We start from the raw sequence: 25473 nt of genomic DNA on the forward strand, positions 1-25473 counted from the left end.
CTTCCCCTGGGAGGCAATTCCAATGTCTGTCTCTATAATGAAAAATTTTCCTCTTGTATTTGAATGGAATCTCCCCAGAAGCAACTGTGTCCATTGCCCCTCATCTTGTCCATGTGACTCCTTGTAAACAGGGAGTCTCCATCTTCGTTGTACCTGCCCTTTAAGTACTGGAATATTGTAATAAAGTCTCTCCTAAGCCTTCTCTTCTCAGGGCTGAACAGACCCAGTCTTCTCAGCTTCTCCTCATACAGCAGGTGCTCCAGTCCTCTGATCATCTTCGTGACTCTCCTCTGGATCCTCTCCAGCCTGTCCACATCCTTTCTGTGGGGACCAAAACCGGATGCAACACTCCAGGTGTGGTCTGACAAGTGCTGAGTAGAGCAGGATGATGACTTCTTTGTCTCTGCTGGTGATGATCCCCTTGTTGATGCAGCTCAGCATCCTGTTGGCTTTCTTTGCAGCTGCTGCACACTGTTTGCTCATGTTGAGACTGTTGTCCACTAAGACCCTCAGGTCCCTTTCCATGAGGCTGCTCTCTAGCCAAGTGGATCCCAGTCTGAGCTGCATTCCAGGGTTATGTGTCCCCAGGTGCAAGACTTTGCACTTATCCACACTGAACTTAATAAAGTTCCTGCTAACCCACTCCTCCAGTCTATCTCAGTAACAGTGGAGGGTGGCTCTCCCTTCTGTGGTGTCAACCTCTCCACCCATCTTGTGTGTCATCAGTGAACTTCATCACAGTGCTCTTGATCCCATCATCTGGAAGAGTTCATGGCTCTGGCTGTAGAGAAGGGCTCAGATCATTGTCAGCATTGCTTACAAACATCTAACTCTCCTTAGAAACATACAAAGGGGGAAAAAAATGTAATATTAGATAAAAGGTAAAAACAAGAAAGTCCAGATCAGCACATGCTTATTGCTTGTGGTATTCTGTTTCCTGTCTGGATTGCAGACACAAGTAGTGTCTGGACCTTGCTTCCAGTTCATCTTTCTAAATAGGAGCTGCTAGGGTAGCATGCTTGTGTTTGGTTTAAACAATGTCAATGAAAGGATTTTTGGTTGGTTGGTTTGTTTTTTTTACCTGCCCAAGCAGATAGTGGGCCATTAACCTTGCCAGTCCCAGACCACCCCATGCATCCTCTTTGCTGGTGAGTGCAACCGGTTGAAAGGACACCGAGCTTGTCCCTCCTGCTTGCTGCAGTAGCCAGGCAAGCCACAGATACCAAATTGCCTCTCACACATCCTTCCCACCTTGAGTCCCACAGTTTGCACTGTTTCTGCCTTGGAAAGCATTACTTCTAGGGCAAGGGCTGCCTTTTCCAGCCCTGTGCAACAGGACTGTAATCCCATATTATCTGATGAAAGGAGAGGAGGACTGGAGGAGAAGGACCAAAAAACAGCAGTAGGCAGATACAATGCAGCAGTTTTTTAGTGGTTAAGTCCACCAGCAGCTCTGCTTTGTCTGAGGTGCCAAAAACCAAGGCTAAAGGACATGTGAAGAAAGCAGCTGGAATGCAAGATGGCATTAAATAAGACCAAAACACATATCAAAACTGCATTTTTATTTCCAGTTTAAATATTTTATCACAGGAAGAAAACTGAATGACAAATTTCAAAAGCAACTCGTAATTAACAAGAAGAAATTGAGATGCTGCTTGAGAAGGGACATCCAAGAACTCCAAATCATTTCTTTGGAAGCAAGTCTTGCAAGTTTGGAAACCTTATTTAAGAACCTTGCCCTGGCAACATGCTACAAGACAGCATGCTACTGTTCCCTCTGGTCCCAGGGAGCAGGGCAAGGAACCCCGAGCCATCAGCTGCCAGGGGGAAGCAAAGAACGTTCTTGCTTGCAAGCCACAGCTCCCACACAGCAACTACTTCATGCCCCAGCATCCCTCCTCACAGGGAAGAGGAGCCTTGCAACAAAAAGCCTTCACCCATCTTAAGTTTATAGAGTCACTGGTGTGATCCTTTGTCCCTCTGTATGTTGGGTGAGCAGCACCAGCAGCCACTGAACACTTGTATTGGTCCTGCCCAAAGGCAGGTGCCATAAAAGCATTCCAGGAAGGCAACGCAATGCAGGGGCTGTATTCCCACCTGTCCTGCTCTCACATCATCCATCTTCTGAACAGCAAGGGTCTGCCAAGATGCAGGTTTGTGTTTGCTCACCTGGGAGGCAGTGCTGCTCTCCCCTTGCCTTGCAGTTTCCATACCTTCCTACAGAAACAAAAGAGCAGCACACAGCTCTGGTGTTTCTGTAGCCTCCTGCAGCCATTTCCCAGTGGATTAATTCATCTTGGGTCCAAACCTCCAATGCTCTGTAGCCCCTTCAAGTTGCTTGGAAACCTGTGAAAAAACTCTGCGCCTTCTCAATACATGCTGCATGCCCAGGACAAGAACAGACCTAGGGGACAGGGTGCAACAGGGTCACTGCCATGCTGCAACCTCCTTGCTGTTGCACTGTTTTCTCCCACAGGGCTATAACAGCTAAATATATATTTTTATTAGCTGCCATAATTTACATCAGAGGCTGGACTTGGAAAAAAAAAGGTGGCAATAGGGCTGGGTGAAGGGGGCCCAGAGCCCCAGCAGCAAAATCAACACTGTGCCCTCACCCAAAATGCACACACGTTTCTCTCCCTCTCACCCATTTACCTCAACTGAGTGAAATGTTCGCTTTAAAAATAGGACTGTTTTGGGGCTTTTCCTGTGATAAGTTACAACTCTTTCTAAGCTCACTCATGGAAAAAAACACATCTTAAAAAGTACAGCCAAAAGGTTTGGCAGTGATCCAGCAAAGCCAGGAAAAAAATAAAGGGGAAAAAACCCACCACTGCAAAAACACACATTCTTCTTCAGAGCCTTTCACCAAGGCCCTTAGGCATGCTTTACAAACCTAAATTAAAACCTCTAAACCTGTGTGAATAGAAAGCTCCCCTGGTTAACTAAGCAAAAATGAGACCAAAGAATAAAGTGCCCTGCTGATGAAGATACCTCCCTCTCCCTGCCCACCTTCTTCCTCCAGTCCACCAGACACAAAAATCTCACATTGCAGTAGAATCTGGAGCTTTTTACATGAAGATCAGATGGCAGCAGAGACATCTCCAAAGACCTGCAGTAGAGATACAAGGTGTCCTTGGGAGATGAAGCAAAGGTCACTCAGGGCTCACAGAGCTTACAGAGACTGACCCACACATACAGTCACTGCAGCAGGGTAGCAGCTGTCCCATGCCACCACCCCAGCACTCTCGTAATGTGCAGCAACCTAAATAAGTTAGATTTTTGAGCAGAAGGCTAGTCATTATGAGGTTCAGCCTAAGACATGTAAAGAACTGGCTGTCAATCTGCCTGCTAGTGCTTTTCAGCAGTAACACCTGAGGAGGTGTGACACACTGATTGAAAAGGGCAAAATTATTTTTAAAAAGAAGGGGAAAACTAACAACCACATCTTCTTAACTGCAGTTCTAAGGGAGACAGGCAAAGTACTTACAAGCATCTATAAGAATGTAAGGGGAAAAAAAAAACCCAAAACTTTCTTTGGTTTGTTTTAAACAAGAACAGAGCATGTCAGACCTATCTAGCCTCCCTTGCAAGAGGGCTGCAAGCATTGTGGGAGGGGGTAAGCAGTAGAAATCATGTATTCTTGCCTTTCCAAGGTTTGCAAAGTATACTCCCAAGGTACTTGTATGGGCAAACTAGGGAAATAATGCAAACAAAAACAGAGACAGCATGAAATTGGTACATTGCACTACGTGCACAGATTAATTGTTCTGTTTATAGCCCCAAATTCTTCTTTCCTTTCCCATGCACTAACACACGTACATCTCTTTTCTGTACCCCCTAATTACGAGCTGGGCACCAGGCAGCATATAGCTTACTTATAGCTGGCTGTCAGGCAACTCACACTGCAGCCTTCCCTTGGTTGGACAACTCTCCTGTCTCCTCACCTTTATCCAGCTACTGCTTTTTATGCAACTTGTAGGAGTTTAATGTCCTGGGAGCATCTGCTTCTCTGTCAAAACAGACTGAAACTGGTCCATGAGTTAAAGCATTATCGAGACAGGGCTAAGACAAACAGACAGCAGGATCCTTTGCAAACTGGTGCAGAAAGCTGTTCAACAGACCCATGCAAACGGTACTTCAATTAGATAGGAAAAGTCAACAGTCTGAACACACAGTGGAGAAGCGACTTGCTAGACAGCAAATCTGCAGGAGAGGCGCTTGCTGATGGCGAGCCAAGCGCAAACAGTGCCGTGCTGTCACACACAGAGAGAAAATCAAACATCCTACTGGGATGTGTAAACAGGACATAACCCACAAGGCAGGGGGGAAACCTCTGCAGAGAGCCCCACGTGCGGCTTTGAGCACTCACAGTGTGGGAGAGACAGCTGGGAGCAGGGCAGAAAAGGGGAAAGCTGCACAGGGTCCAGAATACAAAACCCACAGGGAAAGGCTGAGCAAGCTGGAGCCAGCCAGCACAGACACAAGTGGCTGACCAGGGAAACAAGAGCAGTAGTCTGCAAACTTATGCAGAAAGTTCTTCTCCAAGGAGAAAGAGACTGAAGCACTTCACAGATCCTTAGGATGCAGGGCAGTCAGCTTTTCTGATTTTAAGGAAAGTGAAGGAGTTGAACAGATGACCTACAGGACCTGTGGTATCTCCAATCCTTCCTCTGGTCAAAAGAAGAGTGTTTGTAAACATCTGCTGTGATTGCCATATAGCTGCTTTTGTCTGAGGACAGTGCTTTGAGTGCCACCCTGATGCCTGACCTTATACCTTTTTGAGACCACATCCCACTTTGCAGAATTAGGGCTTCAGTATCCCTTGACTCATAGGGACTGCATTGAAATCTCCTTTCTGCTAATGCATCAGCCAGCCAGCCTTCAGATATCAGAACTCCTCAGCCTTGAAAAGGTGAGCCTGAGATGGATTCCAGAACACAGAGGAGCTGTCCTGCAACCACACATATGGCTTTTATTACATGGTACAGCCTGTAGGTGCCTAGTGTCAGGTCCCAGCTGTGCAGGCTCCTGATCTACAGACAGCCCAGGCATGAGGGCTGCTTTCTCCCTCAGCAGTCCCAGCAAGGGATGGAGCTGGAAAATTTTTGTATGCTCATATCTATGATGGCTTGGTATCCATGTCTTCCTTCTGAGATCCAAGTCCCTTATTGGGACTATTCACTTTTTGTGGATTACTGTGGTCCCCCTGCTATGGACCTTCTTCAGCCCCAGCCAGCTTTGTTCAGTCCTCACATTCCTGTGGCAGGTTTTGTGATGAAGACCTATTTCCTTTTGGAAGATCTTCTTTGGGTACTTGAGGTGCTCTCAGAACAAGCGGACAGCAGTGTGAGAACTTCCCCAGAAAGGTTAGGCATAGGCAAGTGCAATGCTTTAAATGGGACACCAATGCCCCGTTTTCCAGCTCTGCTGCTGGTTTGCTGCTTGCACACCACATAAATGTTTTCAAGTCATCTGAAATGAGTAGCTATTTGGTAATTTTTTGTCACAATGCAAGAAGAACTGATTGTTTTGCCTTATACCTGTAGAGAAACAACACTTCCATCTACGGCAGGAAACTCTAGATGTAGGAAGCTTTGCATCCTGCAAAGACCTCAAATTTGCCACAATGAACAGAGTGTGAAATGGGTGGATATCTAACTTAAGAGCCAAGAACACCTGTTATGAAAATTATTTGCTTAGTAATTCAAAGCTGCTTCATTGCACTGAAAGTAAATGCACAATATCAAGAATTCATTGCAAGAGCTAATACAAAACAATAAAAAGCCTCTCTGCAAACACTCAGTATTCCTCAGCTGTCCAGCTCCACTTATTCAAGCTACATCTGCCATAACAGACCAGCTAAGTTTTGTTGACCCCTTCAGCCCCTTGCAGTTCCATCATCTGATCTCCTGTGATGTAGCTCTTCGTGCTTTTCCTGACCTTGAAGCACCAGCAAAAGACAGCAAGGGCCACGAGAACGACCAGAACCAGTGGTAAGTACAGGATGAAGTTCAGCAGTGGTGGTGATGAACAGATCCTAGACAAAACAGTTGACTCTAAGGGAAGAAAAAAAAGAAAAAAAAAAAGAAAAAAAAAAAGTGAAACACCAAGCTAGTTTGAGTTTCTCTCCTGCTGCTTCCATAGGTTATCGTCTTAACACTTTTCCCTCAATCTTCCACAGCTACCAATTTTCAAGAATTCACAGACTACCTGAGGAGAAGAGGGTGAGAAAACAGGCAATTTGCTTCAATTTCCTGTTTTGGGAAGACAGATAGGGCCCCAGCTCATTCAGCTGAAACATCCCAACAGAAACAGCATGACTTTTTAGCTAACCCATTCCAGACCAGGCCCAGTGAGGAGAAGCCATGCACCCTTCAGCCCTGGATCCCAGCCTGACACCACTGACAAGAGGGTGAGGGTAAAGGTCTATCAGAGGCTGCACCACTGAACAAGGAGGGACCAGAAGAAAGCAAAGGAAAACAGATCAAGGAGGTTCCTGTCACCTCCACGTACCTTCCCCTCCTTGCCTCTTCTTCTCTGCTATGGTATTTCAGCCATGCTGAGCTGCAGGCAGCTGTGTAAAACATCATCCCTATCCCCCCAGAAGCTCCAGGAGAACAGCTCCCCAGTTGCTTGTACTGCTGGTGAACCCTCTGGGTGCTTAAAAAAACCCATGATTGATCAGTACCATGCTAGCTGAAAATTTGGATCCTCTCCAGTTTTGTTCTGATCTCCTTACAGCCACCCATTAATCCTGGATACCAAAATACTCTCACTTGTCATGAAGCTTCAGCACGACAGACTGACCTCAGGTGCACCCATCCTACCATGAAAGGCCAAGCCAGCTACTTTAGGTCTGTTTTATTAAAGTGCTGCTCCTCACAATTATTCCCTTTACCCAAGAGGGTAAAGACATGCAGATGTTTTACACTTGCTTTGCAGTACCATGCTGATCATGCAGGTCTGCTGGTTTGAAGCTGTTCATGGGGGACCAACACAGCCTGGCAGGCCAGGTGTGAAAACTTATACCTCGGGATGAACCAACCTGGGAGATACTCCTAGCTGTGAAACCAGCCTTTATCTTTCTACCCTTTGAATTTCTGTGTCCCATACATACAGACAAAATCAGAATTTACTGTCCCATAGGAAAACAGGAGAAGTCTTCACTACATGAATGCTTCTATATCACCAAGGAGGTATACTAAAGGGCAGCATCAGAGATTAAAGTTACTACTGATTATGGGTATACTTGCACGTGGATATGTCATTACCCCTCAGAAAACTCTGAAAAGCTGACATTTGAGAGCCAGAGGGGCATTTTGAGATATCTGCCTCTCTGGAGAAACACATATGCGTGCACACACACAAAAAAAACTAAAATACAAAAACAAAAAAAACCCTCTTGGATTTTGTGAAAGCCACGAAAAGCACTTGGCAAAAAAACTTATACAAAAATTGAAGGAGAATTTTTGAGCAGTTACTGAGCTATTTGAGCAGTAGTTACTCCATCAGTAAGAGGTAACAGGAGACAGAGGGAATTTATGAAGGAGAAATCTAGGTGCTATAGGGAGCCATGACGGACAACAGCAGGAACAAAATAGTAGGGGAGTGAAGTACTGTCAGTCCTTCCCTGGGCACTTAAATCCAGATTAGCTCTGTTGTAAATGCAGAGCTATGCAAGTAAGCTCTGTTCTTGCCTGTGCCACAGGCATGCACAAGAGATTCTAGAGTCCCCAGTTCAGTCAGTAGCTATAACCAATGCAGAAGCTATAACCACATGTATGCAGGCAGGCTGGCTTCAAGCATGGCAACTTGAGGGCTGAAGGCCCAAGAAGAACAGCAGAATCCTCTCCACTGGGTACAACACAACTGATTCACAGGTCATTTTTTTCCTCCACATGGATCACCTGAGCATCCTATTTCCCCAAAGAGGTAACAAGAGTATTTTTTTTTCCTGTTACTTTCCTAAAACCCTGTGACTTTGCTTTTATTTATTTAAAATGCTGCATACAGAATTCAGCTCTGTCTTTGCAGCCAGCATTCACCCCAAATTGCCTCAAGAGGACAAAGATCTTCTCTGAAGATGTACTTGCCAGAAAAATCACACGAAGATTTTTTTTTCCCAAAAACAGTGTTCTGCCCTCAATCAATGACTGAGAGCAGGGGATTGTGCCCATGGTCCCACAGAGAGCCCACAAGCCACAGAGCACTGCAGACAAGTGCACTCAGTAGTGCCTTTTGGACCACGTGCCTTAGTGGCTCTTGGTATCTCATCTGACCACCATGTCCAATGTTGACAATGTCAAGCACCTGGGTTCCAGCCCAGGGGGACTAGGAATGGGGTGTCACTGCCTCCCCTACCAGGCCCATACATATGTCCCTTGAAGGGCTTCCATCCCTCCCCTATCTCCCACCACAATTCTGATGATCTCCCCAGCACCCACCCCACACCCTCTGCAATCCCTTAAGCAAATCCTCCTCACCCCACTTTATCCTTGCATTGCAGCTGGCATTGCCAGCAGAGAGCTGCCACTATCACACACACACACACACACACACACACACACACACACACACACACACACACACCACTGAAAGGCAGAGGGGGAACTGGAGTGGGGTGAGCAGCCCCTGGCAGCCAACCACATTACCTGGGGGGATGGTACTGAGCTGGATGTACCCTGAGCGTGCCAAGGCTTGCAGAACCCAGTCGTTCCCCTCGCTCTGCTGCTGCCACTCCTGCACCAGGCAGTGATACACCCCAGCATCCCCCTCCTGCACGCTGTGCAGTGTCAGGCTGAAATCTCCAGCAGTGGGGCGGCGGAGGTGCAGCCTCCCCGCCAAGCTCTCCTGGGGGTACTCGATGGCACCGTCGCGATGGAGGGCAAGCAGGGGCCTGGCGTGGCCAGCCTTCTCCTCCCGAAACCAGGTGGCTGAGAGGTGGGTGGCAGGCAGGCCAGCAGCCTGCAGCAGGCAGTGCAGTGTCACCTCCTCACCCTCCCTCACAGAGATGTTGTGGTTGGTTTTCTCCAGCTGCAGTTCACGCTCTGGAGTGGGATGCAAGAAGAAACAGAGGTTGCAGCGTTGCACTGACACTGAAATTCTCCTGCCTGCCCTCACAGGCTGAGAAAAATCTTCTGAAGCAAAGCATGGTCCTGGAGCAGGTCCAAAGGAGGGCAACTAGGCTGGTGAAAGGACTCAAGCACAGATCCTATGAGGAGAGGCTGAGGGAGCTGGGGCTGTTCGGCCTGGAGAAGAGGAGGCTCAGAGGAGACCTCATCACTCTCTACAACTCCCTGAAAGGAGGGTGTAGCCAGGGGGTGGGTTGGTCTCTTTTCCCAGGCAACTCTCAGCAAGACAAGAGGGCACGGTCTCAAGTTGTACCGGGGGAGGTTTAGGTTGGACATTAGAAAGAATTTCTTTACTGAGAGGGTGACCAAGCATTGGAATGGGCTGCCCCGGGAAGTGGTGGATTCTCTGTCCCTGGAGATATTTAAAAAGAGACTGGATGTGGCACTCAATGCCATGGTCTGGTAACTGCAGTGGTAGTGGATCAAGGGTTGGACTTGATGATCTCTGAGGTCCCTTCCAACCCAGCCAATTCTATGATTCTATGATTCCATGGGGGATAGGGATGACCTCTTGCAAAAGCCTCTGCAGGACATCCATAGGGCTCTTAGTCCTGTGGCTCATCCTCCCTGGGGTGGTTTCCTCCCCCTCCCCAGTCATCTCTGCCCACCGTTCACAGCTCTCTACTGTAATACTTCCCACCCCCTCCAAACAAGTGACAAGTCATTCTTTGGACCAAAACACCATGACTCACTTGGATTTGATGATCTTAAAGACCTCTTCCAACCAGAAAGATTCTGTGATTTGCCAGTGGCAAAAATGCTGGCTTGGTTCATTTGTGAGGATGAGGTAAATCCTCCTAATTCCCTGTTCCCTTTGAGAGGCACTGACACCTCCTGCATCTTTAAGCCTCAGATCCAACACAAAAGCTGCTGCTTCTCCTTCTCCTAAGCCCTACCAGCTTAGGAGAGGCCTGGTGGGGATCCTGATAAACTGATCCAACCTTCTCCAGTGGCACCTATACAAGAGAGAACCATCTGCTCACCTGGGAGCTTGAACTCCAGCGTGGTTCTTCCTGATGTTCCCTCTCCCAGTTTGTACCAGCCATCTGCCAGCCAGAGCCATTCCTCTACAACACAGTAGTAGCTGCCCTGGTCCCCAGGGTTCGCAGAGAGTATCCACAACCAGAAAACATTGCTGGACACTCTCTGGCTCAGGAACCGGGACTTATGTGCAGGAGAGCTGAACTCAGCCCCATACTCCAGTATGCTACTGTAGTTGGCCCTGACAATTTCCAAGGGAGCTTCATCTGCCAGAGGAGGAGGTAGGAAGTACCAGGTAACAGCAAACTGAGAACCACTGGGGGCAGACACCATCTTGCACTCAATTGCTGTGTCAGCACCACTGGCAATCTCCACAGAGCTGTCATTTGTAGCTACCCGAAGCTTGCTTTCTAAAATGGAGAAACAAAATAATCATGCTAGCAAGGAGAGAAATAAGGCTGGTCTGAGAGATCCCCACTGAAAAAGGAGGGAGGAGAAAGGTGCTCAGAGGACAAAGACCTATTAGGGAACACTGGAGCAGGGGTGGTGAGGGAAGGAGGGGAAAAAGCAAATTCACACATCCTTATTTGAACTTTGGTGGGGAAATCACTTGGTGCTACAAAGCAGGGGAGGAGCAGAGGAGGCATCTGGGGAACAGTGGGTAAGGAACAGGGTGATGGAGGCAGCCTGTGTGTTGGAGCTTGGAGACAAGCCCTCTAAGGCAAACACAACCATTGCTTCTATCAGCAGGCTCACAAGTAAGTGACAAAACCAGCTGACAGCTTTGGAGACTGTAAACAAGTGTCTTATCTCAGGGAGACTACAGAGCCCGCATGGGTTTTGCCAACAGTTGCCATCTCAGGTGTTTGCTGTGGTTATTTATCAGAAACCACATAACAGTCCCAAGCATCCACTAGGATTACACTCAGTAATCATTCATTTTATCACTGAGCTGCTCAGGAGAGGAGAGCCGTGGTGCTGCTGGCAGCTCTGCCCCCCCAGGATACACAGCTGTTCCCAATGCACCTGTGTCCCTCCTGATTTGAGGGACTCTCTTCCAGCCACACATCACCTATTGCTGGCAACTTTCCTTGTCCTCTAGCATTGGAAAGGCTGCAAAACGGTGTCTCTAAAGGGCCTTCAACCACCTTCCCTCCCTGCTGAGATGAGGCCAGGAGTGCCACGCACATATCTACCCACGTGTAGGCAGAAATGACTCAGCATGAGATACTATCAGGCGAAGTTTCCATTCTTAGTATTTTCCTTGCATACAAGCTGAGCAGTGGAATGCCCTGCACTGCTGGGGCTGGGGGCAACTGAGCTCCCTTAAGGTCAGCCCCTGGGTGCTGCTTTGGGGATGGGCTGCAAAGGACAAACTGAAATGCCCCCCATAGTGCCTCAAGCCCCCTGTCCTCAGCCGCAGACTCAATAGGGTTCTCTCCTCCACGGCACCTCCCCAGGGGATGCAGCAGCAGCAGGTTAGGGAAAGAATCTGTGGACCTACGGCCCATGCATTTCCCCTTCCTTCAATTTGTGTCAAAACTCAAGGAATCCACTTCAGAGGCCATCACTGTCTCTCTTGAGACCAGTCAGCGCAAAATACCCCAACTGATGGCTCTTGACACCGCTGCACATTGCCTCTGCCTTCATTTCAGATTTGTCAACAAAATCTCCCTGCTCACACCTACTTACACTGCTCTTTTCTCTTTGAACTCTACTGTGCTTCCTCTATCTTATCTCCACTTTGCAGACAGACACATTTTCACCAAGAGGTTTACAGTCTCCTCCACAGCAGGACTTGCACATGCTGCAGTGTTTTCTCACTGCCTAACCTCAGTGGTGAGGATTTCAGCAGTAACATTTACCAGGAGAGGTCTGGGAGGTGGAGACTCACAAGGGATCAGCAAAGTGCTGTCCTGCATTTCACAGTGCACATTTGCTGCTCCGAGGAGGCAGGTAAGGACAAGAAGAAGAAGAAATGATAGAGCCATCACCCCAATTGGGAAACCATGCAAATTCATCAGATAAACACACACAGAAATCAAGCAGACATGAGTGCCCTTAGGATCAAGTTGATGTCTTCCAACTTCAGTACCTAAAAGCATACCCAGAATAGAACCAGCTCTAAGTAAGTTCAAATATTTGAAGACACTAGAGATATTAAAAAACAGTCTGGAGACAGTTCTGGGCAACCTGCTCCAGGTAGCCTTGCTTGAGCAGGGTGTTGGACCGGATGACCTCCAGAGATTCCTGCCAATCTCAGCCACTCTGTGTTTCTGTAACAGACAAACTGGGAAAAAAATAAGGTGTTTGCTTCTTAACTTCAGCTGCTCAGTACAGAGGAATACCACTCAGCCAGTCTACTGAAGTCCAGGAGATTTATTCAGGGATGAAGAAGTGAAGTCTGCTGAAAGGAAATTAAAAAAAATACTCCCAGGCATTTCAGCTGGTGACTTTACTCCCATTTCAAAGGCCACTGGAGAGAAGAAGGCAAAACCAGGGGAGGTGGAGGACACTGGGTACTGCCTTCCTATGCCAGAAACATGGATGTGCCTTTCCCAGCTGCTTGGTGAAGCACGCCAGCAGAGCAGCCTCACTACTCATTACAAGCAGCTCTGCCACCTCTCCCAGCAAAAAGGAGCTTCAGGAAAGTCAGATGAAGGACCATGTTGGACCAAAATGTGCACCTCTCTCCAAGTGAACTCCTCCCAGCAGTGCTTCTGCAGGGGCCTGGGATGGGCAGGTAAACCGCAGGACCTTTCCCCAAACCCAGCGAGACTGTCAGCACTGGAGACTGCAAAATGCCCAGGGGCTGCAAGTGACTTGACTATGGTCCAGCCTGACACCTACCAGGGCAGGAAATATTCCAGAGAAGCAAAAAGTACTAGATGTCAGAGAGGAGCCATGGGAAACCACTGCTGTGAGCACTTCATTTCAATGAGACAAAATTGCTGTTATGCTGTTGGAGAAGATCACCTCAGGAGGAAGGAGAGCACTTGCTGCAAAGCCCCATTGTTTCAGCTCCAAATCTCATCTTGCTACCACTAAAGATCAAATACTATAAAGGGCAGAACAGCTGCCTGCCTTTTCCTTTGGCACAGAAAGAGATGCTGTTTTCCCTTTCATTTTCAGTTTATTTAACCAAGTCAAACTTCTCACTGTGAACCCTACCTGCTAACATTGTGCTCTCTACCCAGCCCAAGAGCAGCAGAGCACACAGAAAGCTATGGTCACTCACCAACCCATGTGAGCTGGTTAAAGGGGTGGATGGGACAAAGCCTCCCCAAGGCTCACTCTGGAGCTGGAGGAAGCCATCGTGGGCAGCTGCACTGAGAGGCTGATGGAAGCATTCCCTTGCTAGGGCTAGGCAGCCTCTTGCCTGCCCAGAGCATTAATTATGAGACCTCACCAAAAGTCAGATGCTGAACTACTTAAGAATTCAGAAATGGAAAAGACCTGTCCTCCCTCACCTCCTGTAATGACTTGTCATGCATGTTCTTCCCATCTGAAGCTACAGGCCAGATCCACAAGGGCATTTAAGCTCCTAAAGCACAGACAGGTGAACCAAAGTGCTGAAGCAAAAGTCAAGCACTCCAGTATCTCTGCAGGCTCTCAACTGGAGGATTTTGTACATAAAGAAACAGCCTGGCGATTTTCATGACTTGCAACTTCATTTTCTGCAGCTTTACCTCATCCCATTGCTGCTAGAGCCACCTTCTTTCCCAGACTTACTTCTCTACCTTCCCAAAGATCTGTCGCTGGGGTCATGTTGCCATTCTGAGAGAGAAGGTGGCAGAGACAGCTGGCACCTCCCACTGTGCATAGCCCCCTCCCAGTTCCCACCATCTTTACAGCATTACAGTATCCAGTCACAGCTGCAATACATTTGGAGCCAAATATTGTGATATCCTTCTGCTCGGCTGCTACCTCTCCTTTGCATAGATGCTGTATGAACACAGTTGCCCATCTTAATGCTATTCACACTACTAATGTACATTCCCAGATGCTATCTGTTACCATCCCTAGTGACAGTAGCCAGCTGTAGCTCAGGTGTAACACTGAGCACCCCAGAACCCAGCTCTGCGTGGGTGAGGAAAGAGCAGCAGCTGAGCAGGAGGGAGACCACCATGGAAATGAGCCTGAACAGGGAAGAAAATGTATCAGCGTATGCTACAGCAAACCCATCAATTAAAAACACAAAAAAAGCATAATTTCAGTTCACTGGGTTGGGATAGCAAAAATAAAAAAAATTAGAGGAAGGAGCACTTAATGCATGAACAAAGAGTAAGACTTCTCTTTTGCTGCTAGAACAGACACAAGCAGGGAAGGGGGGAATAGGGGAGGGGGACAACCTCCCCCACCCCAAACCTCATTCTCATGCCTGCCTCCACAAGCTGAGAGGTTTTGACTGGGACAACCCCTTCAGTTCCTCTAGCAGCCCCAGCTGCCAGCACTGGCAAGCTGCCACCATGCTGCTGCCGAGGTGGTGGGGAGCAGGCACACAGTGTGCTGGCTGGGGGGCTGGGGTGCATCTGCAACTTCCCTCTTCCATAAGAGGATGAGGCTTCCTCCCCGCATGATGCTGGCAGGCACAGCAGCACTGACTGTGACTGCAGAGGTGCCCATAAAAGGGAACCTTGGTCAGGGCCGCCCCGGCTGCACAGCCCAGCCGTGCCCAGGAAAAACACCTCCACACAGAGCTCCCAGCACCTCATGGCTCAGCACTGGCTCCCAGCCCAGAAGCTTCTCTAGCTCACCTTGAATATACATGGAAAAGGTCAAGGGGATACAGTAATTTCTCAAGCACCAGCTTCAGGGCCCAGTCTTTCTCCACCACTCCAAAAGCCTCCCTCCCAGTCCCAGCATTCAGCTGGGCTCCTTGGGGGGACTACTTCTTTCCAGAAACAAGGCTTAAATTGCTAGTGGCAAAACTAATCCCCATGTGCTTGGCATAATCTGCAAACAAATAGACATTGCCACTCTCCACCACCAAATTTGCCTCCATGAGTGTTGTCAGGGCTAAGGGTGCCGAGGAAGAAACTGAACAGGCTGCACCATCTCATGTAGCCCTGGGAGATAACTCCAATGGGGACACCTCAGCCACCAGTGGTTCTGCTTGTAGTGGTTGTGTTTGATGGCTTTAAAGTTGCAGAAAGAGAGAGATCTGCTGAAGAACCTGTGGCACTGCTTACCTGGTAGCACCACCTCTATTCCCACAGCGTTGGAGCTGGTGGTGGCTGCTGGCTGCCCCACTGGCAGGGTGTTCCTCCTCCAGACCTCCACCTCACACTGGTAGATCCCCTTGTCAGCAGCAACAGCATTGTGGATGCACAGCCTGAAAGAGGCAGCAGTCCTTGTCAGCTGGGCTTTCCCTTGGAAGTGTGGCTGTGCTAGCCCCCAGGCCATTGTGCCATTGGGAAAGACCTGGACCAGTTCCTGGAAGTGACTGGTGGGCAGATCGGGCTGAAAAAGCCACCTCACAGCTGACGGCACCTCCTCGAGGGTGTAACTGGCACTTGCTTGGCAGATGAGTTCAAAACTCTGACCGTATCTGACGGTGGCAGTTCGGCTTCTCAGCGTGGCACGCAGACCTAGACCTGCTCAGAAAGAGAGAGTCCTTGGTGCCAGGACAGAAATCCTACCCTGTGCCATCTCACCAACAGCCTCACTGTCCTCACTGCCACAGCCACCCGTGGCTGCCAGCAGTCCTGCTGCATCACTGCTGAAGCTGCTTCTCCCATGAGTTGCACTGTGCTCTTCCAGTCCCATGTGGTCCATGGCCCTCTCCTACCTTGTTCCCCACTCTTGCACCCCAGCCCCTGGGCAACCCTGAATGCCCCCTCTCTTCCAGGCTCCCCAGTCCTGCCCCACATCAGAGAACCAGGGATCCACTGCTGATGTTGCCCCATTTGCTGCTTCTTTTCACTCTCCACAAAAGCTTAACAGCTCCCATGGCCCATCTGGTGCTCTGAGATGCCCAGTGCAGCAATAAAAGGAAGAACACACTAAAACCCAGCCAAAAGCTGCCACTCCATAAAGGCAGCTATTCTAGCAATCAAAAGGAGAAAGGGTGTGGGCATTGCACATCAGGGAGATTAGCAGCTGTGCTCAAACAAGAGCAGGAGAAGCAATCGATCAGATGCCAGCACCAGAGGTGTATCTCTCACAAAGACTACCATAAAACTCAGTAAGTGCTTTTGTTGAGCCTACTAAATGTCAGTAATCATGCTGCTAGAGCAGATATTTTATATTTCAAGTCAATGAGACAGATAGAAAGACCTGCAGAACAAGCCACTGCCTTTCACATCTCTGGGCATTTTAGCTGTTGTGTCCCACCCATTTCTCCCAAAACATGTCATGGAGGACTCAAGCACCCTGCTAGAAATGGAGAAACTGAAGCACCCCAGAACCAAGTGATAAGCTCAGGTCATCCTGTAGGAGCAGTGGAGCTCAGGGCACAGCAGATGTCTGTCATATGTTTCCCACCCTCTTCTCCAGCCTCGTCTCTAGAGTGTCCAGCTTGACAGCCCCGAAATAGGCATGGTCCAACTCACCCATGGAGCTGACTGTCACTGCAGTCTCCCCCTCCTTTGTCCAGCTCTGGCCTCGGGACCATTCCGTTGCTTTGCATCCATACCACCCGCCATCCCCCTCATCCAATGTGTTGGGGATCACCAGGGTGAAGGAGCCAGGATTTGCTTTCTCCAGCCGGAGGCTTCCCCGAGCCCTGCTGTCCTGATAGGTGTTGCCAAGCCTCAGGGTGCCGTCCTGTGACATGGTGGCCACTGGCACGCGGGGACCCAGGTGCTGTGGTGGCAGGTGCCACCACTGGACAGACAAAGGGCTGGTCGCTCCTTGCACCTCGCAAAGGAGAATCAAGGCATCTCCTGCCATGATGTGTGGTGTGCTGGTGGACACGGACAGGCGCATGCGGCTCTCTGAAAACAACAGTTACAGAGTAGGAGGGGATTTTGGTTTGCTCCTTAGAGAAAGCCAGACACACTGTGCATTAAACAGAGAGACTAGATAAATCTTGTGACTGGAAAAGGAAAATAATTGTCTAAATTTTCCAACCAGCTTTTTCTTACAACTTTGGAGAGGGTTTTGGGAGCTTTTTTTCCTCTTTAATGTCTTTCCTTTCTCCTGCTACATCAGAATTATTATCATCTAGCTATGACAAGGAAACCAAGAGGTTTCAATCATCTTTGAGAGGTTTCTCACTAATCATCCCTCCAAACCAGGGAGGGTCCACTGGTGAAAACTGCTGTGATCCCACCCTTCCAAAAGTACCTGTTCTGCTGTGTCATCCTGTAATCCTCAGGAGCAGCAATAGGCATTGCTCACCACTTGCTGTGTCAATGACACAGGAGTACCCAAAGTCCCTAGAAATTTACCTAGTTGCCCCAAAACGTACTGCAAAGAGACTGAACTATGGGTTGACAGCTCTGTTGACAACTGCTGCATCTATCACCCTAATGTCTGCCAGAACAAGTGCTTTTCCGATTTTTTATCTACCAAAATCTACACCACATTCATACTCTCTGCACTAACAGCAGTGTTGCCCTTACTAAGATGAAGCCAGATCTGAAGCATTCCCCTATCAGGAAGCACTGCAGACTTTACCCAGAAGAGCATCCATTAGGATTTACTAACCTACTGGCTTCACATCAACTTGGATGCCTGATGACAGTTTGGTTTGGATGCTGTCAAAGTCTCCAGGAGTCTTCACCTCTGAAGCAGAGCAGTGGTATGTACCATTGTCCTTCAGCCCTACCTCATAGATGGTTAGGACGTAAACTGTGTTGCTGCGCTTGAATGCTTGCAGGTTCCCCAGCTTGGATCTCTCCTCATATTCTTCCTTCCAAACCAATACCCCATGGGGATCAACCCTGGCCACTTCCACACCATTGAGGAGCCAAAGCACTTGGAAGTATCTGCTGCTGCTCTTCTGGACTCCCACCATACAATTTAGCTGCAAGGTGTCACCTTCAGAAAGAGAAGTTTCAGCAGCAGTGATGTCCACGGTGATGTCTCTGCCTGTGAGCAATGAAAAGCAAAAAGAGTGCTGGGTGGCCCTGCCCTGTCTTCCCTCCTGCCTGGCAGCACCGATGGCCATGCAGAGGGAAAGAGGAGGGAATTCTCTATTGAAGCATTTTGTTTCATTTGAAAAGGAATGAGGCTGGAAAAAAATCATCCATGGAAAGACAGTTGCCAGCTCCAGGCACTAACTAGCAGTTACAAGTAGAAGAAACAGAGCCCCAAGGAGGATCTCCCCTTCTGGAGCAGCTAACCCTCACAGAGCAGAGAACCAACCAGGATGCCACAGCCACCCCCCTTGCTCAGCTCAGGCATCCAAATTGAGGGCTGCCTGAATTCAGAGGCATCAGCTTTTGTGGCAAGCTGCTCTATCTCACCTCCTGGAGCTGTTCTGCTTCATAATCAAATATCCCTTAAAACAGAAAGAGGCACAAAGGGCCTTTATCACTCAGTGGTGTTTCTAACTTTGCTCTCTGTGGGGGAAGATGACGTGTGGAGGGCTTGCATTCAAGCTGCTTGTCTGAAGCTGATGCTGCTGGCCCCATATTCTGCAGCCCTCACTGCTGGCTGCAGGATGTGGGCAAGAGATGCTTTCTGAGTTGGAGAGGTTTTGAGTTAGTTCCTACAGAAACCAGAAACATCAAGACTTGCCACAGCATGGGCAGGTTGGAGAGAAGCAAGAGGAAGTGGAGTTCATCTCCTAGTCCCTGTCCTGCCTCCCATACCAACCAGCAGCAGGTCCTGAGCAAAGAGGGTAGTGACAAGTAGAGCACAATCATCTTTCTCTTGGCAGACCCTCTTGGGCAGTCAGTCACACCTGAGGAAAGGGTCCTGTCTCTGAATCCTATGACACAATCTTCTTCACAGGTGGGTCTCTGCTGCTAATGCCTCCTGGTTCCCAGCATTGGCCTGGATGGAGTGTGCCTGCAGGCAGAGCCTCACAGGGCACCCTGAAACCCTCTGTCATGACCCCACACAACCATGGCAGGGGTTAAAAAAAAGGAGGCAGGGCTGAACCCCAGCTCCCTGGGCAGACAGCCTGGCTCATACCACTTCATTCCTTGGGTCACTGTAGTGTTCCCCATGTCTAACAATAAGGTTTCATGCTGTAGTTCAGAGGTAAAACAGAGCACCTCCATGACTGCCACTGGAAGGGCTCAAATAATTTATTGGAAACAGAATACCCAGTGAATTTAAACACTGGTTCATAAACGGTTTGTGAACAGAAATCTCAGCTGCTGCAAATATGTTTGGTATTCCTAAATATTTGCTAGAAAGTTTATGGAAACGAACAAAGCAGTTGGCTGTATTAAATTCTGACAAGATTTCTCTGTTTCCAAACAATCCTGTGGCACCACTATCCAAAGACACACTACAGGTAATGAACCCTTCTAAAGGAACGTAGGAAACCCTCCAGATGCAGGAAAGCTGACCAGCTGCCATTGCTTGCCAGACAGCAGCAGACATGGAAAGCCATTGCTGCAAACAGTGCCTCATAGGGGGAACAACGTATTGTCAGTCAGACAGGTTTTGGGAATAGGCTCTGACAGCAGGAGACTGCACTTGCCTCCCTCCCCCCGATACATCGGCTCCCCTGAGCCACACACAGGTTTTCAGTGAGAGACTTGCTCCCATTTTACTACAATCTACCCCATATGTTAACGGACATCAACTAGACGCAGCCTTGCCTTAGCTGCTTTGAAGCAAAAGTTTCTGGTGGGAATGAGAGATTTTTCCCTTCTTCCGGGGACAGCTACTCAGATGCAGCTGGGGGAAGAGCAGGGTGAGAGACTGCAGTCAGCAAAGGGCTTGTCACAGGAGGGATGGCAGACATGGTGCTCAACAGGAGCAGAGACAGAGACAACAAACACCCAGAGCAGTAACCATCCCAGAGCAGTGGGGGTAGGGAGGTTTCCCACTAGCCCTGAGTAAGGTGATGCAAAGCTTGCCAGAATCCCCAAGATGCCAGAATCCCCAAGAAGCTGCTGGGTAGAGGGAACAGGAGGTGCCTGGTAGTGACAGGGCAGAATGGGCAGGCAGCACTGGCAAGGGGCTGGTTTTCACACTTCCCTATTTTAGTTCATCTCATACCTGGTAGCAGGTCTAAGTCTCCTTTTTCTAAATACATAATACTATGTTTTCCTACAGCATAAGTCAAACTTGGTGCACCCATTTCAAAGCACAATCTGACCCACAGTCCGATTACTGTCATATACTAATTACTAGGAAGAGACACAGAAATGTCATAATAAACAGCAACACGAATTGTTCTGGAAACCAGCAGACTGGTGACAGCACTGACAGATAAGCCACCTTCAGCAGATACTACAGCCATATAGCACACACATCACATCCTCGTGTCCCTCAGTGCCCAGGGCGAGTGCATCACAACAGGCAGCTGACTTGCGTACTTCAGTTTTTGAGGCCACGAGACCCTCAGGGCAGTCTAGCAACACAGTTTTCTGCTCACTGGAGTTCAATTCTGCCAAGGAGCAAGGCTGCTGCAGGCACACACTCTCTTTGCTAACACCTTGCATGGGCCCATGAGGTTACACAATCACTGCTGGCAGAGATTCAACTGTGTAAATGCCCAATGTGAGAAGCACCAACAGCTCCTCAACCAGGGCTTGCCATGACCCTGAGCCCAGCCCACCCCCTCAGGGCTTGGCAGGGGTGGCCAGACTCACTAGTGGGCCACCAGGCCAAGACCACTGAAATTTGCTGCTACTGAGCCTTGAATGCATGAAAGAGTTAGGGCCAACACATGGGTTTTTGCAAGGACCTTACCCTGGCTTGTGACCTCCAGCGATGTCCTCCCTGTTTGCTTGCGGGAGATGTCTTTCCACGTCTCATCGGGATCCTCAATCCATTCTGCTGCCTCACAGTACAGCTGCCCCTGGTCAGACAGCTTCACTCTCTCAATGGAGAGCTTGTAGGTGGTGTTCCCAACCTTGTTCAGCTGCACATCTCCCACCAGAAACCTCTGTGCGTAAGAGGGCCCTGGCATAAGGACAAAGTCCTTGGAGAGTGTAAGGACCTCCTCAGCGTGGCTCTCTCCTGCTCCCTGAAGATGGTACCAGCCAACAGACAGATGTGTGTGCTGGGCAGTGGACTTGGACACCTCACAAGTGAGCTTCATTGCCTCCCCTTCAGCACGAGTGAGGACCTGGGGTGCCACTGAAGCCGAGAGGGTGTCTGCAATCACTGAGCATGGGGGAAAAACAGAGCAGGGGGTCACAGGAAAAACTCTCAGTCTCAACAGCAACCTGTTGGTCACTACAAAACTGCAGCTGGGCCCTAAGCAATCTGACAGTGTAGGAAAAATATCTTGTAGCTGCCTGACAGGCCTGCACCAAGGTGTGAAGTGGTTAAAACCTCAGCAGGGAAGACAGCACTGTGAATCTTTCTGTAGCACCCTCTTCAAACTAAGGGCAGTATTAATTAGGCAGTCCCAAGGAGCTTAATGAACAGCCCCTAATGGTCCTAAGTGCAGGCTGGCACACCACCAGGATAAAGGAGGAAACAGAGGCAAATAACAGAGAGAAGTGCCATACCACTGTGTATTCTTGGTGGGCTCACAGTAGGGCCCTTTCCCTTTGCCTCTCCACTCTTGTGTTCCCTCTCCTAGTGCTTTGCAGAAGCTGGTCTCTCCCTCTATGGGTATCCCACTTGGGTCCCATATCCTGACCTGAGAAGATAACAGCCAATGTACAAACAGCTGAAAACTCCTGGTCTCCCGAGCATTTGGTTGTGAAATGCTGTGACTGTGTCAGAAACTGAAGTTAAAATCAGGCCATGCAACAACGGAGACTTCCTCTCTCTTCCCTTGCCCTGGCTGGGAGGCAACAGCCAGAGGAACCTGCTGAGGGACTTCAGGGCATCCCAATCATTGCCACCCAAGGGTAGGATAGCAATCCCACAGTAGGAAGAGGGAAAGGAAAAATCTGTCCCCACAGTCCCATTTAAGCTCTGCCCAGCTGCCCCTCTGTCAAGAACCAGGAGATGAGGTCTACCCAGCACAAAGTAGGAGCAGTGGAAGCCTACCTTCATGCCTACCTGCCTGCCTGGCAGGCAGTGGGGCTTTCCTTCAGGACTCACCTGAGAGGTTTGTCTTGGCGCTGTAACTCCCAAAGTACCTCTCGTCGGTGTTGGGCGTGTGGCACTCGTACTCCCCAGAATCCCGGTCCTGCAGCTCCGTGATGTGCAGCAGGACGGTGTCTCCCTGGACCCGCTCCACGTAGATCCCCCGGCTGCGCACACGCTGGGTGTAGATGGCGTAGGAGAAGGAGGGATCAACGGTGCTGACGATCTGCACCTCCCGCTCTGGGGCTGAGGGCAGGTAGATGGACCACTGGAAGTTCTGCTCTGACGGGCCCTGGTAGCCACTCACCTTGCACCACAGCGTGACATGGGACCCCCTCACCCGGTAGAGGGGCCCCTTCTGAACAGTTACCACCCGCTGGCCAGTGCTCAAACCTGTTGGCAAACAGTCAGCACTCACTCTGTTTGCAGGGACATAAGCTACCTGAAGGCTGTACACCCAAAGCGGCAATGAGTCTGGATGTGCACGGGACTGCACAGAATTGCAGAGGGTCGGCAAAGAACTGCTGTGCAGTCTCATTCTTTGAGGCACAAAGGCCAAGGGTCTTCGCAGCCCTTGCAACTGTGAGATCAAGTCCTGTAACAATAGGCTTCTGAACTTCCTTGTTCCCTGCACACTGGGTCACAGGACAGACACCAGAATATCATGGCCAGGGGGCTGTCAAGCCTGTTCATGGCTGAAGAGCATCTCTAAAAGAGCCATTCAGAAAGATCAGCAGCCAGGCTGAGATCACTGGAGGAAGATTGTGTGTTACAATTAGGATGGCCGAACACTTAGGTCCTGCACAAGCTGAGGATGGAAAGGGAACAGGTGCCAGAGCTGACCATTGCCAGAGAAGGATATGCAACACAGAAGCCAAGGGACGTGAGACAGCAGAAGAAAACAACAGGCTAGGTGCTGCAGAGGTGCTCCATGGGCAAAAATCGGGGAGGGTATAAGAGAAGTGGGCAAGCGAGAGCTCCTCCAAAGGCACGGGGCACTGGGAGACATCAAGGGTCTGCCATGTCTGCATACAGACAGTTTGGGGAAGTTATGGCCACCTGTGCAAGCTCCCCTCCTGTAAAGATCACATTGGTGACATCTCTATTCCAGGCCCAGAATGCACACTGAGGAAAACGACCATAGGAGGTACACATTGAATCAAAAACTAAACACAGAGACCAAGCCAGAGAAGAGACCTGGTGGCAGCACAGCTTGAAACCCTCAGAAAATACCTCCCAAGAGAAGTAGGGGGGAGGTAACTCCCTCTGCAGCCACACAACAGGGGCACATGCATGTCCCCTCATAGAAACCCTGCCAGGGTTTGGAGTTATTGATTTGGAGTGAAACCCCACAGTCCCAGCAAAGTCTCCCGCTGAACCACCCACCTACAGATGTCCCGTCTACACCAAGGGGGTACTTCCCTTCATCTGCCATAGGAAAGCCCACATGCCAGTGCAGGGCACTCACCCAGGAGGAGGAGGAGGGCAGCTACCAGGCACCCTGCCAGCCCCATGGGAAATGGTTCTTCTTAGGTCCTCTTCCAGAGGGGTAGTGGAAGGCTCTCATGAGCAATGGCAACAGCAACTACGCTATTTTGAAAGCAGCAGGGAGGAAGCTACTTAGCAGTAGTGGTTTCCTCTGCTTAGAAATAGCAGGGAGAAGTTGGGGAGTGGGGCGCAGCACCAAAGTAACACGCCTCTGGGGAGGTGGCAGCCAGCAGTCCAGCCCGGGCTAGGGTGATGTCCAAGGCCTCTCCTGCTGCTGTGGGTACACCAGGTGCCCAGCACTACCTACCGTGGATTAACTGTCCCCTTCTGCCTCACAACTCTCATTTTGTTGCACAGAGCAGCTTGCTCCCTGTTAACAGAGAGGGTGAGAGGCCAGATGCCAGAGAAGGATGGGTGCAGATTTCTAGGGCTGAAGCTCACCCCCCAGCATGATGCCTCATCAGGCAGGGTTGGCACAGTGCTGAGGACTGACAATACCAAGGATGTCTGACCAAGCTCCGCCTAAGGGTACAGTGGGGCACCCTAAATTGGGTGTCTCTCTCACAGCACCCCCACCAGCCCTTTGGCTACACAGGCAGGAGACTCTCCATTGTAACAGCCAGCTCTGCCCCATCAGCTTTTCGGCTCCCAAAGGATCACCACACATCCAGAAATCAGCTGGGAGTGCTCTCCTGCTGTAATCACATCCCATGGGCAGGTACCTGGATGTGGGGCACCCTGGACCAGCAGCACTCAACCAAGTAAGGCCACAGGGAGCCACACTAGGAGGGCTGAGGCCAGGCAATGGCCAGGCCAGGCCACTGCAATGGCATCAGCTGCTGCTTGGCATTGCTCTGTCAGCACTGCACGGGCAGGTGGCAGGTGCCAGGGACATGGTGGGAGGCTGACAGGGACACGTCCCAGCCCAGGGAACCCAGCCCCTCAGGCATATAGCCAAACACTAGCAAAGGGCTCAAACCAGAGGCACTCTCTGAAAGCATTTGTTTGGGGAATTTAGAGGAGGGCTTGTCGTGGATGTGGGGTGGTTTTGGTTTGGTTCTGGGGTTTTTTTTCCCCAGAAAGGACAGCGGTACAAAGCACGTGCCCCTGAGCCATGTTGTTCTCACCATGCTGCCAGGGCACTAACTGAGTGACTAAATTAGCTCAGGGATTCAAAAGCAGAAAACAACTGTAAAACAAGTCCTTGTGCTTGATCCCACAGGACTCCTGAAGGGAGCAACATTTGTGTAACAAACCAGAACAAACACAAGGTCCCTCCTTCCCCTGTTTATTAAACTGATTCATATGACAACCTGTGGGACCAGCAGACAGAGGCAGAGGCTCCTCTCTGCAAGGCTTGTGCCTCCATTAGCCAGCTCCCTGCATGCACAACTCCCATAGCACCACGCAGCTCTGGAAAGAATCAAGTGTTGGTACACTGCCCAGGTAGAGAGGTCCCTGAAGAATCTCACCTGTTACCTGGTGCCCATTGTTGTTGCAATGAAAATGGAACAGAGTAGCATAACTTGTTTTGGGGCCAGAGGGTGCAATACAGGGCTGAAACCCGCATGCTACCTCCATAGATGTGGTGAGTAGATAGGGCAGAGTCTGATAAGTGGTAGACATGCCTGGTGGTGAGGAGAGTCTGTTATCCCAGCAGTAGGACCCAGCCATCACTTGTGTGGCAGGCCTCTGTTCCCTGCCACAGGATGAAACTCTCCTGTCTCAGAAGGAAAGGGATGAAGAGCTT

General features: G+C 49.8%; 1 protein-coding gene across 2 annotated transcripts; it reads right to left on the bottom strand.

Annotated features, from left to right (window-relative positions):
- Positions 1-1545: 1545 nt before the first annotated feature.
- On the bottom strand, positions 1546-24124 carry CD101 (CD101 molecule). 2 transcript variants are annotated; one of them, XR_011728303.1, is made up of 10 exons: positions 23704-24124; positions 22251-22628; positions 20940-21356; positions 17769-18152; positions 16670-17053; positions 15308-15712; positions 10118-10525; positions 8655-9050; positions 7485-7919; positions 5972-6059 (listed from the first exon to the last, which is right to left on the bottom strand). XR_011728303.1 is itself a non-coding variant. In XM_071756435.1 (9 exons), the coding sequence occupies exons 1-9, from the start codon at positions 23747-23749 to the stop codon at positions 5863-5865; spliced, it is 3015 nt and encodes a 1004-aa protein (XP_071612536.1). In that variant the 5' UTR covers positions 23750-24122; the 3' UTR covers positions 1546-5862. The 2 variants fall into 2 exon arrangements, 1 of the variants encoding a protein (XP_071612536.1); XM_071756435.1 differs by lacking the exon at positions 7485-7919 and having other exon boundaries at positions 1546-6059; positions 23704-24122.
- Positions 24125-25473: the final 1349 nt, after the last annotated feature.

Source organism: Heliangelus exortis, chromosome 1, assembly GCF_036169615.1.
Source record: "Heliangelus exortis chromosome 1, bHelExo1.hap1, whole genome shotgun sequence".
In the NCBI taxonomy this organism is placed as follows: Eukaryota; Metazoa; Chordata; class Aves; order Apodiformes; family Trochilidae; genus Heliangelus; species Heliangelus exortis.

Coding starts and splice junctions, on each gene's coding strand:
- CD101 (XM_071756435.1), bottom strand. CDS start 23,749: ATGGGGCTGGCAGGGTGCCTGGTAGCTGCCCTCCTCCTCCTCCTGG. Junction 17,054..17,768: donor AGTTGATGTGAAGCCAGTAG/GTTAGTAAATCC, acceptor TGTTGTTTTCAG/AGAGCCGCATGCGCCTGTCC. Junction 6,060..8,654: donor GCTCAGTACCATCCCCCCAG/GTAATGTGGTTG, acceptor TTCTTCCCTTAG/AGTCAACTGTTTTGTCTAGG.